This window comes from Mobula hypostoma, chromosome 7, assembly GCF_963921235.1.
Source record: "Mobula hypostoma chromosome 7, sMobHyp1.1, whole genome shotgun sequence".
Lineage (NCBI taxonomy): Eukaryota > Metazoa > Chordata > Chondrichthyes > Myliobatiformes > Myliobatidae > Mobula > Mobula hypostoma.
In genome coordinates this window covers 111,362,861-111,380,998 of record NC_086103.1, presented here as the reverse complement: position 1 = coordinate 111,380,998, position 18,138 = coordinate 111,362,861, and the positions used below count along the sequence as shown (strand labels likewise).

Here is an 18,138-nt window from a genome sequence, read left to right as displayed (position 1 = left end):
ATCTTGTCTGACAAATCTGTTGGAGTTCTTTGAGGAAATAACAGGCAGGATAGACAAAGTAAAGTCAGTGGATGTTGTTTACTTGGATTTTCAGAACGGCTTTGACAAGGTGCCACACATGAGGCTGCTTAACAAAATAAGATCCCATGGTATTACAGGAAAGATACTAGCAGAGACAGAAGATTGTCTAACTGGCAAGAAGCAAAGAGTCTTTATAAAGGTGGCCTATTCTATTTAGCTGCTGGTGTCTAGTGGTATTTCACAGGGTTCAATATTGGACTGCTTTTTTTCACGTTATATGTCAATGATTTATATAATAGAATTGATGGCTTTGTGGCCAAGTTTACCAATGATATGAAGTTAGATGGAGGGGCAGGTAGTGTTGAGGAAGCAGGGAGTCTGCAGAAGGACTCAGACAGTTTGGGAGAATGGGGAAAGATGTGGCAGATCGAATCTAATGTAGGGAAGTGTATGTTCATGCATTTTGGTAGAAGGAATAAAGGCATAGACTACTTTCTAAATGGGGAGAAAATTCAAAACTCAGAGGTGCAAAGGGACTTGGGAGTCCTTGTGCAGGTTAGTTTGCAGGTTGATTCAGTGGTAAGGAAGGCAAATACAACAAGAACATAAGAAATAGGAGCAGGAGTAGGTCATCTGGCCCGTCGAGCCTGCCCCACCATTCAATAAGATCATGCCTGATCTGTCCATGGACTAATCTCCACCTACCTGCCTTTTCCCCCATAACCCTTAATTTCCTTACTATGCATAAATCTACCCAATCTCGTCTTAAATATGTTTACTGAGGTAGTCTTCACTGCTTCATTGGACAGAGAATTCCACAGATTCACCCCTCTTTGGGAAAAACAGTTCCTCCACATCTCCATCCTAAATTTACTCCCCTGAATCTTGAGGCTATGTCCCCTAGTTCTAGCCTCACCTACCAGTGGAAACAACTTCCCTGCCTCTATCTTATCTATCCCTTCCATAATTTTATATGTTTCTATAAGATCCCCTCTCATCTTTCTGAATTCCAACGAGTACAGTCCCAGACGTCGCAATCTCTTTTCATAGTCTAATCCCCTCATCTCTGGAATCAACCTGGTGAACCTCCTCTGAACCACCTCCAAAGCCAGTATATCCTTCCTCAAGTAAGGAGACCAGAACTGCATGCAGTCCTCCTGGTGTGGCCTCACCAGCACCTTATACAGTTGCAGCATAGCCTCTCTGCTCTAAAACTCAATCCCTCTAGTAAGGAGGGCAAACATTCTATTTGCATTCTTGATAGCCTGCTGTACCTGCAAACCAACCTTTTGTGATTCATACACAAGCATTTCCAAGTTCTTCTGCACAGCAGCATGCTGCAATCTTTTACCATTTACCAATCTGATCTTCCATTTTTCCTTCCAAAATGGATGACCTCACATTTACTAACATTGTATTCCATCTGCAGACCCTTGCCCAATCACTTAACCTAACTATATCTCTCTGCAGACCCTCTGTATCCTCTGCACAATTTGCTTTTCCACTCAATTTAGTGTCATTAGCAAAATTAGACACTCTACCCTTGGTCCCGTCTGCCAGATCGTTAATGTATATCGTGAACAGTTGTGGGCCCAGCACAATGCTAGCATTCATTTTGAGAAGACTAGAATATAAAGCCAAGATGTAATGCTGAGGCTTTATCAGGCATTGGCCAGGCCACACTTGGAGTACTGTGAGCAGATTTGGGCCCCTTAATCAAGAAGGGGTGTTCTGGCATTGAAGAGGGTCCAGAGGAGGTTCACGAGAATGATTTCGGATATGAAAGGGTTAACCCATGAGGAGCGTTTGATAACCCGTACTCGCTGGAGTTTAGAAGGCGAGTACAATAGAATCTCATTGAAACCTATTGAATATTGAAAAGCCTAGATAGAGTGGATGTTTCCTATAGTGGGTGAGGCTAAGGTTGGAGGGCACCGCCTCAGAATAGAGGGATGTCCATTCAGTACAGAGATGAAGAGGAATTTCTTTAGCCAGAGGGTGGTGAATTTGTGGAATTCATTGCCATGGATGGCTGTGGAATCCAAGTCACTGAGTATATTTAAAGTGGAGGCTGATAAGTTTTTGAATAGTTTGGGCATGAGAAGTTGCAGGGAGAAGGCAGAAAAATGGGGTTGAGAGGGATAATAATCAACCACGATGAAATGGAGGGCAGACCCAATCTTACTCCTATATCTTATGGTCTTATGGTTATCATTTACATTTCTATTATCGAAAATAATTAGGTACAATAATGAGAAAAATGTTATTTTAAATCAATGGCAGCTCAATAGGACATATACGGAAGCGATTAAATTAATTTCTTCTGTTTTGGAGAAAATCAGGAACATGCAAATAAAACCAAACTTGGCTGGGAGCAGGATGGTACAAAATTACTACCCCCTTTAAAGATTACCTTAATCTTCTCTGGAAGGTATTGCAAGCAATTAACATGCTTTATAAAAGATGCAATTCCACACTAGTTGGATTGTTGCAACATGCCGTTATTCAATTTAATGAAATAGATTGTATTTTATGCACCTACAATCACCACCAAGGTTTTCTCACAGCCCCTCTTCTGCTGCTCTGTGGGACCAACTGAGCTGGAGGTTTGGATTCCATTGTCATCCTGTGAGCTGAATTGGCAAGCCCTATCCCTATCTGATGGCCTTGTCAATATCATAAACCCTCTGTTAATAAGAGAAACATAACAAGATTTTAAATAGTTTTACATTATTATATAAAAGATAAGAATTATCTTATAAAATCAGAAATACAAATAAACTTATTTAGAAGTCTTCAATTGCTAAAAATCAATTAAATTGCGATGCTAATGGCAAAGTAAATAAAATAAATAAGCAAGTTAGCTGCACATCTTTTTAATAAAGTCAGCAATCCCATCCAAATAAATAGCATTGTACCTGTTTGCTCACTGTAGCTTTAGGGTGTGTTGATTTACCTACTGTATTTATTTCAGATATTTGTCTTTCTTTCAGTATCAGCATGACAACATGCTCCACAGTACTGGGAATGGGAATGATGCCTCTTTGCCTCTTCCTCTACACAAGAACTTGGGTTGACTCAGATGTCATTCAGATCCCTTATGACAGCATCGGTAATTTACATGTGAATTACACTGTAATTGTCAAGACGGAAACTTGTATTTTAACATGTTTATTTATGGGAACTGAATAAACCCGTGCATTATGTACTTCAGGTATTACCCTAGCAAGCCTCCTAATTCCTGTTGCTGCTGGAGTTTATGTGAACCACAGGTGGCCAAAAAAGGCCAAAATAATATTGAAGGTAAGTAACATCAAACAACACTTTGAGTGTAAGAAATCTAAGTACCAGAAGCTGGTAGAGCAGTACCAGAGACAGGGGAGGAGGACACAATGCTAGCCTTAAGAGGTGGGGTGTAGAGATTTTGGAGGCTGCTCAATGTGCAGAACCTACTCTCACCTTGGCGTTATGGGGGCTGCAAAGAAAAGAGCTATCAGGACCATCACAGAGGCTGCTGAGCAAGCCTCCAGATGGCTATGGATCTAAAGGTGTGACCCATGGATCAATGCTGCTGGAACACAAGTCAGGGCCTGATCAACCCTGGCTAGATCGCCTGGGCAAGAGTGTCCGATGTTGAAATTATCCCAGGTTACATCACTGATGGTGTGTCCCAGTGCATCCCAAGATGTATCTCAGCATCTCTGAGATTGAAGAGAGCATTGAATTAATGTTGTCTTTCTACATATTCAATCAGCTGTGTATGGGTGGAGCAAGCACACTGATAATTGGTGAAGAACTGGAGAAGCATAGCCTTGTGGATTTGCTTTGCGATTTCTACTAGAATTGTTTACTTTCTACAAGGCTGCAACAAATAATAAGGAACATAGCCGTTATAAATGACCCAGGGTTTTTAAGAACTGTTTAAGTCCTTTGACCTTTACTCTAGACAATGTATTTTTCAGCGTAAACTCAATTTACTTCAATTATGTCAAGAATAAAACTTGTTAAGGAAATATTAACCATTAAGTATATTGAAGACACGGATTAATAGACCTTTGAGACACTAAGGAATCAAAGAATAGGGAGTTTGGTCAGAAAGGTGGATTACCTGCAACATTACTGAAGAACAGGGCAAGCTGTAAAATTTGACCAAAATTGTTGAATTTTGTGAAATGTAGTATACTACTCCAACTTTCATTATTTATATTCAACACCATTAGCAGACAATTCCTCTGAAATCAATACATTAGAAAATGATTTTTAATTATTAGTTGTTTACTCTATTCTGATTTATTTGAAAGCTTCTAAGATGAGCTTATAATTAAGGCCATTGGTATAAAGTAGATTTTTACCAAATTTTAGGCACCAAGACAAAAATAAAATCAAATCAACAATTCCTATTATTATCATTAGCTATCATATTACACGTACAAAACACAACAATGGTAATTTCTGGATACATGTTTGTCTGCATTTGTATGGTATCCAATAGCACTTCTGGTTACTATCATGCATTTCTCCTAATAATAATAATAATAGTAATTACTTTATTGATCCCAAAAGGGTAATTCTTTAATAATGGCAGCAACATTTGAAAACACTTCTCTGTGTGCAGACTTAACTACTAATAAAGTACAGAATAATAATATACACAATAATAATGTACTAATGTGCAATAATAATGTACAAAATAATAAGACAGAGACAATTGTACTATGATGAGTGTTCTCCGAATGCACAGAGAATATTGAATTTGGTAGGGAACATTTTCTGTAACAATCCTTGTGACAGCAGAGCTGAGTGAGCCTGTTTGAAAAGGTGCTCTGCTGCTTATTCATTAGGTCATGCAGAGGCTGTGCCTGACTGTCCATAATGGACAACAATTTGTTTAGTGACCTCCTCTCTGCCACTAACTCAAAAGACTCCAGGTCGTAGCCAAGGACAGTCCAGCCTTTTTGATGAGTTTATTTAGTCATTTTGCATCACCAGCACCGATGCTGCTCCCCCAACATAAAGCGGCAAAGAAGACTGGACTCACTACAACAGACTGGTAAAAGATCTCCAACATCCTGCTGCACACATTGAAGGATCACAGCTTCCTTACAAAATAGTCTGCTCATCCCCTTCTTGTAAATAGCCTTGGTGTTGGTTTTCCAGTCAAGTCTGTTGTCAAGGTGAACACCCAAGTATTTGTATTACTCCACCACTGCAACCTCTTCTCCCAGAATGTATACAGGACTTGTCACAGTTCTCTTCGACCTAAAATCAATACTATCTGCCTGGTTTTGGCTACATTCAGGACCTGGTGATTCCTCCCACACCACTCTGCAAACTTGTCCACCAGTCCTCTGTACTCTAATTCCTGCCCATTCCTGATTCACTCAACCACCACAGAGTCATCAGAGAACTTCTGCAAGTGACAAAACTCAGATTTGTACTGAAAGTCTGAGGTATATAGTGTGAATAGAAATGGAGACAGGACAGTCCCTTGTGGGGTTCCAGTGCCACTCACCACCATCTCAGACAGAGAACTACCCAGCCACACAAACTGGGGTCTATCTGTCAGGTAGTCAGTAATCCAGGAGACAGTGGGTTTGTCTACGTCCATTCCTTGCAGCTTCTTGCTCAGAAGTGGCTGGATTGTATTGAAGGCACGAGAGAAATCAAAAAATGTGTTTCTCACAATGTCACCAGCGTCATCCAGGTGGGAGTGCGCTCTCTGCCACAGGTAGATGATGGCATCATCCACTCCCACATAAGGCTGGTAGGCAAACTGTAGTGGGTCCAATGAAGATCTCACCTGTTGTCCAAGGTAAGTCAGGACCGGCCTTTCCAGCACCTTCAACACATGAGATGTGAGGGCAATTGGTCCATAGATGGAGTCGCCTTCTTGGGTACAGGAACCAAGCAGGAAGTCTTCCATAGCACCAGTACTTTTTCCTGACCCAGACTCAGATTGTAAAGGTGCTGCAAAATACCAGACAGCTGGGTCGCACAGGCCTTCAGTACCCTGGAGCTGATACCGTCGGATCCAGCAGCCTTGCCTTGATGTAGTCTCTCCAGCTGTCTCCTAACCCGACCTGCAGTCACAGTCAGGCGGGGGAGGGTGGGCGTCTCCATGGAGGCAGGATATTCCAAAGCTGGGGGTGGGGGGGAGGGCGCTGGAACACAAGCACTCACCAGAGGGGTGGGAGGGGTGGAGGGAGAAAGTTTCAGGGGCAGGGAGGGTGTGCGGTTTGGACAAATGAGGTAGGGGACAGCAGGAGGCCCTGTGCTGAACCCATTGAAAAACAAGTTCAATTTGTTGGTCCTATCCAGGTAGCCCTTGATTTCCCTTTCCTTAACCTTGAAGCCAATGATCTGCCTCATCCCCGACCACACGTCCCTTATGCTAGTCTGCTGGAGCTTGTACTCCAGCTTCCTCTTGTCTTTACACCCCCTCAGCTTTACCCTCAGTTCACTCTGTACTCGCCCAGTAACTTCTCTATCTCCAGACATGAAGGCGTTCGTTTTCATATTCAAAAGTTCATTCAGGTCACTGGTGATCCAGGGCTGGTTGTTGGGGAAGCAGTGCATACAGTCCCTGCTGGCAAGATGGTGTTCGCACAGTCTGTGATACAATCAGTCATTTTGTTAAATGTCCTCCCTGTATGGCTCAATGTGATAGAATGTTTAGAAATCAAAATTGTTCAAAATTTTAAATGTGTATATTTTTATGCTCTTGTCTTCTAATTCCAAAATAATCTGTTCTCCTAGATTGGCTCTATTACTGGAATGTTCCTCATAGTCGGTATAGCTGTGGCTGGTGCCTTACTGTATAAAGGATCCTGGGTAACAGCTCCTTCCCTGTGGATCATTGGGACAATCTATCCAGCTATTGGTTATGGACTAGGATTTATCTTGGCTCGCGTTGCTGGTCTGCCTTGGTTTAGGTAAAAAAAACTTTGTAAATATATTGATCAAACGTTACATGCTAATAATTCACAATCCATAATATACCATAAATGGTAAGACTCTTGGCAGTGTGGAGGATCTGAGAGATCTTGGGGTCTGTATCGATAGGACACTCAAAGATGCTGTGCAGGTTGACAGTGTTGCTAAGAAGGCGTTTAGTGTGTTGGCGTTCATCAACCATGGGATTGAGTTCAAGAGCCATGAGGTGATGTTACAGATATATAAGACCTGGGTCAGACCCTACTTGGTGTACCATGTTCAGTTCTGGTCACCTCACTACAGGAAGGATGTGGATACTATAGAGAGAGTGCAGAGGAGATTTACAAGGATGTTGCCTGGATTGGAGGACATATCTTATGAGAATAGTTTGAGTGTACTTGGCCACTTCTCCTTGGAGTGACGGATGATGGGAGATAGAGGTGTATAAGATGATGAGGGGCATTGATCATGTGGATAGCTAGAGGCTTTTTCCCAGGGCTGAAATGGCTAACACGAGGGGGCATAGTTTTAAGGTGCTTGGAAATAGGTACAAGGGGGATGTCAGAGGTATGTTTTTCACACAGTGAGTGGTGAGAGCATGGAATGCACTGCCAGTAGCGGTGGTGGAAGCGGATTCAATAGAGCTTAATTAGGAAAGGGAAAAAAGATTATGAGAGAAAACTGGCAGGGAACATAAAAACGGACTGTAAAAGCTTTTTTAGATATGTAAAAAAGAAAAGACTGGTAAAGACAAATGTAGGTCCCCTACAGACAGAAACAGGTGAATTGATTATGGGGAGCAAGGACATGGCAGATCAATTGAATAATTACTTTGGTTCTGTCTTCACTAAGGAGGACATAAATAATCTTCCGGAAATAGTAGGGGACAGAGGGTCCAGTGAGATGGAGGAACTGAGCAAAATACATGTTAGTAGGGAAGTGGTGTTACGTAAATTGAAGGGATTAAAGGCAGATAAATCCCCAGGGCCAGATGGTCTGCATCCCAGAGTGCTTAAGGAAGTAGCCCAAGAAATAGTGGATGCATTAGTGATAATTTTTCAAAACTCGTTAGATTCTGGACTAGTTCCTGAGGATTGGAGGGTGGCTAATGTAACCCCACTTTTTAAAAAAGGAGGGAGAGAGAAACCGGGGAATTATAGACCGGTTAGCCTAACGTCGGTGGTGGGGAAACTGCTGGAGTCAGTTATCAAAGATATGCTAACAGCACATTTGGAAAGCGGTGAAATGATCGGACAAAGTCAGCATGGATTTGTGAAAGGAAAATCATGTCTGACGAATTCATAGAATTTTTTGAGGATGTAACTAGTAGAGTGGATAGGGGAGAACCAGTAGATGTGGTATATTTGGATTTTCAAAAGGCTTTTGACAAGGTCCCACACAGGAGATTGGTGTGCTAACTTAAAGCACACGGTATTGGGGGTAAGGTATTGATGTGGATAGAGAATTGGTTAGCAGACAGGAAGCAAAGAGTGGGAATAAACGGGACCTTTCCAGAATGGCAGGCAGTGACTAGTGGGGTACCGCAAGGCTCAGTGCTGGGACCCCAGTTGTCTACAATATATATTAATGACTTGGATGAGGGAATTAAATGCAGCATCTCCAAGTTTGCGGATGACACGAAGCTGGGCGGCAGTGTTAGCTGTGAGGAGGATGCTAAGAGGATGCAGGGTGACTTGGATAGGTTGGGTGAGTGGGCAAATTCATGGCAGATGCAATTTAATGTGGATAAATGTGGCAAAAATAGGAAAACAGATTATTATCTGAATGGTGGCCGATTAGGAAAAGGGGAGGTGCAACGAGACCTGGGTGTCATTATACACCAGTCATTGAAAGTGGGCATGCAGGTACAGCAGGCGGTGAAAAAGGCGAATGGTATGCTGGTATTTATAGCGAGAGGATTCGAGTACAGAAGCAGGGAGGTACTACTGCAGTTGTACAAGGCCTTGGTGAGACCACACCTGGAGTATTGTGGGCAGTTTTGGTCCCCTAATCTGAGGAAAGACATCCTTGCCATAGAGGAGTACAAAGAAGGTTCACCAGATTGATTCCTGGGATGGCAGGACTTTCATATGAAGAAAGACTGGATGAACTAGGATTGTACTCGTTGGAATTTAGAAGATTGAGGGGGGATCTGATTGAAACGTATAAAATTATAAAGGGATTGGACAGGCTAGATGCAAGAAGATTGTTCCCGATGTTGGGGAAGTCCAGAACGAGGGGTCACAGTTTGAGGATAAAGGGGAAGCCTTTTAGGACTGAGATTAGGAAAAATTTCTTCACACAGAGAGTGGTGAATCTGTGGAATTCTCTGCCACAGGAAACAGTTGAGGCCGGTTCATTGGCTATATTTAAGAGGGAGTTAGATATGGCCCTTGTGGCTATGGGGATCAGAGGGTATGGAGGGAAGGCTGGTGCAGGGTTCTGAGTTGGATGATCAGCCATGATCATAATAAATGGTGGTGCAGGCTCGAAGGGCCAAATGGCCTACTCCTGCACCTATTTTCTATGTTTCTATGTTTAAGAGCCTCTTAGATAGGTACATGGAGCTTAGAAAAATGGAGGGCTATGAGCTTTCGGAAATTCAAGGCAGTCTCTAGAGTAGTTTAGATGGTTGGTACAATGTTGTGGGCCGAAGTGTAATGTACTGTAAATTTCTATGTTCTATGTATCATGTTCATCTTCTAGAAGAGAAAACAGAAACATGCAGAGAAAACAAGTAATTGATACTTGAGCATCATATTATTTCACAGAATTGAAAAGTAATAGAAAAGTTAATTATAAACAGAATAAGGAGAGAAGTAAACAAAAGCACCTGTAGACAGAGTGGTGGCTGCAATAATTAATAATTAGATAATTGGCAGATGCATAAGAGATATTAAAGCAGAATGGTGTGAATGAATGAGGTTGAGGGAAAATATAATAAAATTAAAGTATATGAAAATATCAAATACATTTATGTCAGATTGAATGCAGCTCTAACTCCGAGCATGCCTAGTTCTGAAATTATAGAGTATTTAGAATCAATTGTTCACTTTTTAAAAATGGTGCAAGTGACAGGGATAGGCAGATCACACTTCATGTTAAAAGCAAAGGCAAATTAAAATACATACTAGAAAAATGCGCAGGGTTTACCAAGCTTTTTTCTTGTCAGACCTACTCACTGTGTTCTTTGTTTAAATTTCATCCTGAAATTAGATTTCCTTTTTCTTTCTATTCCTATTACCCCAGCTACTCACAAGCCTTTTATTAATTTGTTTCATGCCCATGCCCATGTCACACATGTAAATTATAAATTAAATGTAAAATTTACCAGTTACAAAAATACTACAATTCACCTGTTCCTTAATTGTGTCCAGATTTTTCCTCCAGTAATCTGTTTGGAAATTTTGTCATTACATTGATGTACTTCTGGTAAAAAAAACCAGGATAGATTGAAAATAATCATAAGATACTAGGATGTTCTTTTGACTTTTTCTGAAAACTGAACATAAAGTATATTCTAAGATTCCTAATCTATTTTGGGTTCTTCGTTTTTGTGTCAAGCTATGCAAAAATTTTGCTGATCTGCATTAAACTTCATTTGCCATTATACCATCTACAAATATACTCTGTAACTTATCCAGGCAATTATATAGTAGCTACTTAAAAACGAAATTGGAAATTCGGTTTATTATTGTCATATGTACCAAGGTGTAGTGAAGAACTTTGATCTGCATCGCCATCCATAAAGATCCTTTTATTACAACAATGCATTGAGATACTTCAAGAGAAAACAATAATAAAATGCAGAGTAGTTTTACAGTTGCAGACAAAGTGAAGTACAGGCAAACAATAAACTGTTAGGTTATGATAAACTGTTAGATTATGAGGTCAAGAGTTACTTCTTTATGTTAAGAAAAAAATGAAACACCTTTAATCATTTATATTAGATTCAGTTTCGGAGATAGGAGTGAATGTGTTTTTGCCTACCATTTAATTTATTCTGGTAAAACCGTGTTCATGAGACTACATCTTGTTTATTGCACTGAAGGTAACAGCCATACACACCTGGGAGAACAGTGAATAGAGTATAAAAAATGTCATCTCCAGTTCTATAAGTTAATGCCAACAAACAGCATTCTTGCTTTAGGTGTCCATTCATGGTTGCACATCTGCCAAAGATAGTGGGGTTTCAAATTCAAGTTACATGCCTATCAACTGTGTCTTCACAGTAACAGTTTTATTTTGAGTCAGATATAGGTACAAACCCTCTCTAGAATGTATTGTTAAAGGCGATTTTATATATTAAACCTTTGAATGAGGGCAATGCAGTGTCATTGCACCCGGCCAATTGTTTTTTTAAAATCTCACTGTTGTTTCCAAGATGTTGGACTGTGTAGTACTGCATCCCCGTACTGAATATACTTCAATAAGATTATATTGACAGCAAAGCATTTTGGGAGGTCCTGAGATCTTATAAGGCCTTTATAATTAATTCTGTAATGGTTGTGCTATTGATCAATTTCTACAGCAAATTCAGTTTGAGACCATTTAAAAAAATTACCCTTTCTGAACTTGGACAGTTTTCATTAGTGAGATATGATCTTGCCTCTGGATGATATCCTTTTTCAGTCCATCCAAAATAATTTCTCTACTAAGTACTGTTATTAGCACCTCAGATCCCTACGTACTCAAGATTGACTGTGACTTCCTTGAACTCCCACATTTAACCACAGACCTTTTAAGCTAAAGTCCATCAATCAATTTTTGGAAGTAAAGGTGTGCCTGGTGGACGTCCGAGACTAGGACCATTATTTCATCAACACCCAACAAACAATATATGAAAGTTGTCTTTGGGACTTGTTTTTCTTCTCTCTTGTCCTATATTTACTGCTTCTATCAATATACTTTGCAACTCCTATTTCATTTCCAAAGTTTCAGGCAGATAACATGGATTGTCCATACGTTCAGAAGCATAGATATAGTAATGCTGCAATCCATATTTTTTTTCTTCCTTTCAGATTTCCATCTATGGCTTTCACTTCCTTGGATAAAATTTGGATTAGATCAGCCTTCATTATTAAAACCCAACCCAATAAGCTGAAAGCAAAATATGTTTTTAAATGATCTTTAGTGATGTATTTCTCTTCTTTCTTTAACGAATCTTGCTCAGTGCAGTGTCTAATATTGCAGCACTAATGAGCCCATGTATTTCATCTAATTATGCATTACCAATTCCCGTCATAATTGCTATCAGTGCAATACAGTTCATTTTGTGGTTTGGTAATTAGAAGCAATATTTATTTTGAGCACTAGCTATGTATAATTATATAAACACTCATGTGACAGCGTGTGCAAGTCAGTGTATTGTTTCCATTTGGATTTAATTTACATTTAATAAAGTGACTTTGGGAAAAATAACTGGTCAGGGCGACAAAGCATAGAATCACGCATTTTGACCCATGCTGACCATCAAGTACAGTATGCATTGTACTGATCCTATTTACTAGCACCTCATCCATAGCCTTCTATGCTTTGGTAAATTCAAGTTCTCAAGTAGCTACTGAAATATTGTGAGGCTCTTGCCTCCACTGCCCCATCAGAATGTGGGTTCCAGATTTCCACCACTCTGGCCAAGACATTCTTCATCAGATGTCCTCTAAAGTTGTTGCTTCTTGCTCTAAACCAAAGCCCTCTTGGTCTACACATCTGCTTTTGGGAGAAGTGTACCTCTTTTTATCCTATCAATAATCATGTAAACCTCAATCCAGTCTCCTCCTCTGCTCCAGGGAAAATCGTATTAGAACTGAGAATTTGTCTTCCTAAAGGAATCCAACATTAGCTTGTATTTTCCTAACCCTGTCTAATATCTTAGTGCATATTCCATAGAAAGGCCTTGTGATGTTCACTGGTACAGCATTCAGCACTGCTTCAGGATTTTTAATTTAACATTCTTCTGTCTTACAGATGCCGTACTGTAGCTTTGGAAACTGGTGCACAGAACACGCAGCTCTGCACAACCATCGTCCAAGTCTCCTTCTCGCCTGAGCAGCTCGTGCTCATGTTCACCTTCCCGCTCATCTACAGTGTTTTTCAAATCATGTTTGCAGCTATAATGATTGCAGGCAAGATTTTATTCCTTATTTTTTCACAAAGATCTTTGGCTAGAATTGAAATGAGCTGGGGATTGGTGATTGAAAAGTGGGTTCCGATCTGGGTGCAATGGGAAAACATCAGAAATCACAACATAGTCATACTCTTAGTCATAGTCATAGTCATAGTCATACTTTATTGATCCCGGGGGAAATTGGTTTTTGTTACAGTTGCACAATAAATAATGCCAGGAAATAAGTCCAGGACCAGCCTATTGGCTCAGGGTGTCTGACCCTCCAAGGGAGGAGTTGTAAAGTTTGATGGCCACAGGCAGGAATAACTTCCTATGACGTTCTGTGTTGCATCTCGGTGGAATGAGTCTCTGGCTGAATGTACTCCTGTGCCTACCCAGTACATTATGTAGGTAGTGGGTGGGAGACATTGTCCAAGATGACATGCAACTTGGACAGCATCCTCTTTTCAGACACCACCGTCAGAAAGTCCAGTTCCATCCCCACAACATCACTGGCCTTACGAATGGTTAGTGAGGTCAAGACAATGACAAGTGTAGAGAAAGACAACACTGTATTCACACACACAAATTGTTTCCATCTGAATTAGACTGGTACCACTATTTCTGCTGAGAAGGTCATTGAGGTTAAGTGGAGGATTAAATTATAAAAGGAGGGAGCTAGTGGGAAGGGATAAATAGAACAGATTTAGAATGAGAAGATAAATTTAGAAGATACTGTAACTGCACAGAGTACAGCAAGTAGATTATTGCTGTGTGCAGATTATGTTTTCCACCTAGCCCTGGGTTTATAATGAAATAGGTCATTCAAATCTCTGTATATGAATGAAGAATCTTAGTAATGCCAAATCTGAAAGTTTCAGGGTGAAATATTATTAAATACACAGGAGCCTGGATTGAACTACAGAAATGGCTGTGATGGAACAGATATTGGCATTGGATAAATTTTTAATGTTAAAAACTGAATGTTAACACTTACGTCTGTTGGTCTTGGTATGACTACACTGAAAAAGGGAAATAAAAATACATTAGACCAGGAATAGACACAGGATCCAAAGGTTAAGTGATGAGGCACCTACAGGCATTGAAGTAGGCCATTTAATTCCTCAGCATGTCACACTTCCAAACACTGGACATTACAAACACTATCTTACCAGATCCATTGCCTAGCTCTATGTAACTACCATATCACAGAACAGATTGCTTTATCAACAAGAATGGAAGAATAAGTCTATAAAAGGCACAGTATAAATTTATGTTAGAATTCTCACACTGAGGATCTATGGAGGATGTTCAAAAAATTTACTGACTTATAGTTTTCTTGGCTACACTTCTAATAAATATTGTGGTAGACAATATATTTGCTCATACTTCCAAGCAAATCACCAGAGAAATAGGAGATGGAAAAAGCAAGAATCTCTGTATTGCAAAGCCTACCAATAACCTCACCCAGTCCCACCAACTTTAAAGTTCTGAGGCCTAACACCCACTACAACTTCTACTGAACCTGGACGGAGACCAGGCTACCTGCTTATCCCACCTTATGCTGTATTCTATGACCATTTCCATCAACTAACAAATTTAATAAATTTCACGTCTCATGCCGGTGATAATAAACCCGATTCTGATTCTGAATTAGCTTAGCATGGAGCTTGAGGCCTGCACAGAATGCAAAGGTTAAGTTTGAGGGTAAAAACTCCAGAAATACGAAATAAAATAGTAAATGCTAGAAACACACTGGAAAGTATAGTGTCAATGTATCAGGTAACAAATATTGTTTTCAATCTGAAATGTTAAATCTTTCTCTTTCCAGAGTGCTGCATTATCTTTTTGAGTGTTCATAGCATCTTCAGGTAAAGGTAAAGTACAGTGACATGCAAAAGTTTGGGCACCCCTGGTCAGAATTTCTGTTACTGTGAATAGCTAAGTGAGTAAAAGATGAACTGATTTCCAAAAGGCATAAAGTTAAAGATGGCACATTTCTTTAATATTTTAAGGAAGAAAACTTTTTTTATTTCCATCTTTTACAGTTTCAAAATAACAAAGAAGGAAAAGGGCCCGAAGCAAAAGTTTGGGCACCCTGCATGGCAGTACTTAGTAACACCCCCTTTGGCAAGTATCACAGCTTGTAAATGCTTTTTGTAGCCAGCTAAGTCTTTCAATTCTTGTTTGGGGGATTTTCGCCCAGTCTTCCTTGCAAAAGACTTCTAAGTTCTGTGAGATTCTTAGGCCATTTTGCATGCACTGCTCTTTTGAGGTCTGTCCACATATTCTCGATGATGTTTAGCTCAGGGGACTGTGAGGGCCATGGCAAAACCTTCAGCTTGCACCTCTTGAGGTAGTCCATTGTGGATTTTGAGGTGTGTTTAGGTTCATTGATCCAGCTGGTGGCGTAGTGGCATCAGCGTTGGACATCGGGACGGAAGGTCCCGAGTTCGAATCCAGCCTGCTCCCCTGCACGCTTTCCATCTGTGCTGGGTTACGAGCTGGTGATCTCTTTGGAAACTCACCCAGCAGAAGGCAATGGCAAACCACTGCTGTAACTTGCCTCGTACACAGTTCCCCACTACGTCAAAGAGGCATGGAGGAAAATCGTCCGCTAACCGGAGAAACTCTGGATGCGATGTATCTTTCCTTTCCTTAGGTTCATTATCCTGTTGTGGAAGCCATCCTCTTTTCATCTTCAGCTTTTTTACGCATTATGCGATGTTTTCTTCCAGAATTTTCTGGTATTTAATTGAATTCATTCTTCCCTCTACCAATAAATGTTCCCCGTGCCACTGGCTGCAACACAAGCCCAAAGCATGATCGATCCACCCCCGTGCTTAACAGTTGGAGAGGGGTTCTTTTCATGAAATTCTGCACCCTTTTTTCTCCAAACATACCTTTGCTCATTGCGGCCAAAAAGTTCTATTTTAACTTCATCAGTCCACAGGACTTGTTTCCAAAATGCATCGGGCTTGTTTAGATGTTCCTTTGAACCTTTTGAATAGAACTTTTTGGCCACAATGAGCAAAGGTATGTTTGGAGAAAAAAGGGTGCAGAATTTCATCAAAAGAACACCTCTCCAACACACCTCAAAATCCACAATGGACTACCTCAAGAGGCACAAGCTGAAGGTTTTGCCATGGCCCTCACGGTCCCTGACCTAAAGATCATCGAGAATCTGTGGATAGACCTCAAACAGCAGTGTATGCAAGGCAGCCCAAGAATCACACAGAACTAGAAGCCTTTTGCAAAGAAGACTGGGCTAAAATCCCCCTAACAAGAATTGAAAGACTACAAAGACTACAAAGCTGGCTACAAAATGCATTTACAAGCTGTAATACTTGCTAAAGGGGGTGTTACTAAGTACTGCCATGCTGGGTGCCCAAAATTTTGCTTCAGGCCCTTTTCCTTTTTTGTTATTTTGAAGCTGTAAAAGATGGAAATAAAAGTTTTCTTGCTTAAAATATTAAAGAAATGCATCATCTTTAACTTTATGCCTTTTGGAAACCAGTTCATCTTTTACTCACTTAGCTATTCACAGTAACAGAAATTTTGACCGGGGTGCCCAAACTTTTACATGTCACTGTATATCTATGTCCTATTCACTGCCCAAATTCTTACAACCCCTCAAACATTTCACACACTATCATCTGGCCCTCTGCTTAGGAATCCTCTCAAACTTTTATTCATAAAGACATTCCATAAAATACTGATCATTGATCATGTTGAAAATCAAGAGGATCTGAAATAAAAGCTGAAGATGCTATAAACACTCAAAAAGATAATGCAGCACTCTGGAAAGAGAAAGATTTAACATTTCAGATTGAAAACAATATTTGTTACCTGATACATTGACACTATACTTTCCAGTGTGTTTCTAGCATTTACTATTTTATTTCGTATTTCTGGCGTTTTTTTTAAATGTTCATTTTCTGTTACTCGACTCCTTTTGTTGCCTAATGGTGGTTTTGAAGTGTATTGCAATGTCTTCCTATACTAAATTCCTTCATTTTACATAAATGAAAATGTTACCGTTATACATTTCACTCAGCTTATCAATTGTACAAATGGCATGGCAAGAGAACCAGAGGTGACTGCGATAAACAAGATGATGAAGAAAACGTCATATCCTTTGCCAATACAAATGAAGGATTTGAAGCAGATGAAAAACTACCCAAAGGGGACTCCCACACAGATGGGAAATTACTCAATGGCATCTTGAAAGGAGGGCACCCAACGGAAGAAAAGTCATCAACCCCTAGCTTGGACACAGGTACCAACCTGTAAGGGTGTTGCTTATTATGTCCCTTGATAACATACCTGTTGCCATAGGTCATTATGGATCTGCCCTTACAGACACTACTGCGGAAGTTCTGTCTTAAAAGAACAATCTATACATCTTTATCATGACTTCACCCTAGTTTCATCCTTCAGGTACCTCCCTCGCTCTCTGATAAGTAGAAGAGTGCAGAAAGGGACAGGAAATACCTTACAGGAGTAGTTTCTGAAATTATGGCACTGCTAGGTCCAGTAAAATGGAATGAGGTCCCACAACTATCACCTATTTTTATTTACAGCTCAATATTCATGCTAGTTCACCTTGGTTTCTTCCCTGGCATCTGAGTATTATAAAATTATAACAAATTAAAAAAAAAAGAAATTGGAGAAGGGAAAACAAAATGGAAGCATAAATGAGAATGTTGACTGTTCACTCTTAATTGTTTTAAATTTCAGAATTTGTAATTAGTGGGTAAAACACATAATAATTATCTTGCTTTCCACAGACCAAACTTGTTTAGAAAAATCAACTTATTATTAAAGGCTGTTCCATCAGCAACATTTAACCAAATGGGAGAGTAAAAAATTGGTAGCTGATTACTTAATTTTATATATTTTCAAATTACACTTTATTTTGGTAATCAGCCAATGAGAAAAAAATTGGAAAAATAATAAAAGTTTCAACTTGTGACATTAGGTAGTCAATTATTGGACTATATTAATGAATACAGAGTAGAATGAAGGAAGGAATTAAGTCCTGTGATGCTAATTTTAGTTTAAGTGACACCACAAGC

General features: G+C 40.0%; 1 protein-coding gene across 3 annotated transcripts in view; it reads left to right on the top strand.

Annotated features, from left to right (window-relative positions):
* slc10a2 (solute carrier family 10 member 2) overlaps positions 1 to 17,369 on the top strand; it is a 47,916-nt gene extending 30,547 nt beyond the window's left edge. For all 3 annotated transcript variants that reach the window (XM_063053784.1, XM_063053786.1, XM_063053785.1), the window contains 5 exons: positions 3,015 to 3,133; positions 3,236 to 3,324; positions 6,778 to 6,953; positions 12,922 to 13,079; positions 17,118 to 17,369. In XM_063053784.1, the coding sequence (XP_062909854.1) occupies positions 3,015 to 3,133; positions 3,236 to 3,324; positions 6,778 to 6,953; positions 12,922 to 13,079; positions 17,118 to 17,353 (778 nt within the window). In that variant the 3' untranslated portion in view covers positions 17,354 to 17,369. The remainder of the gene's footprint in view (positions 1 to 3,014; positions 3,134 to 3,235; positions 3,325 to 6,777; positions 6,954 to 12,921; positions 13,080 to 17,117) is intronic.
* Positions 17,370 to 18,138: the final 769 nt, after the last annotated feature.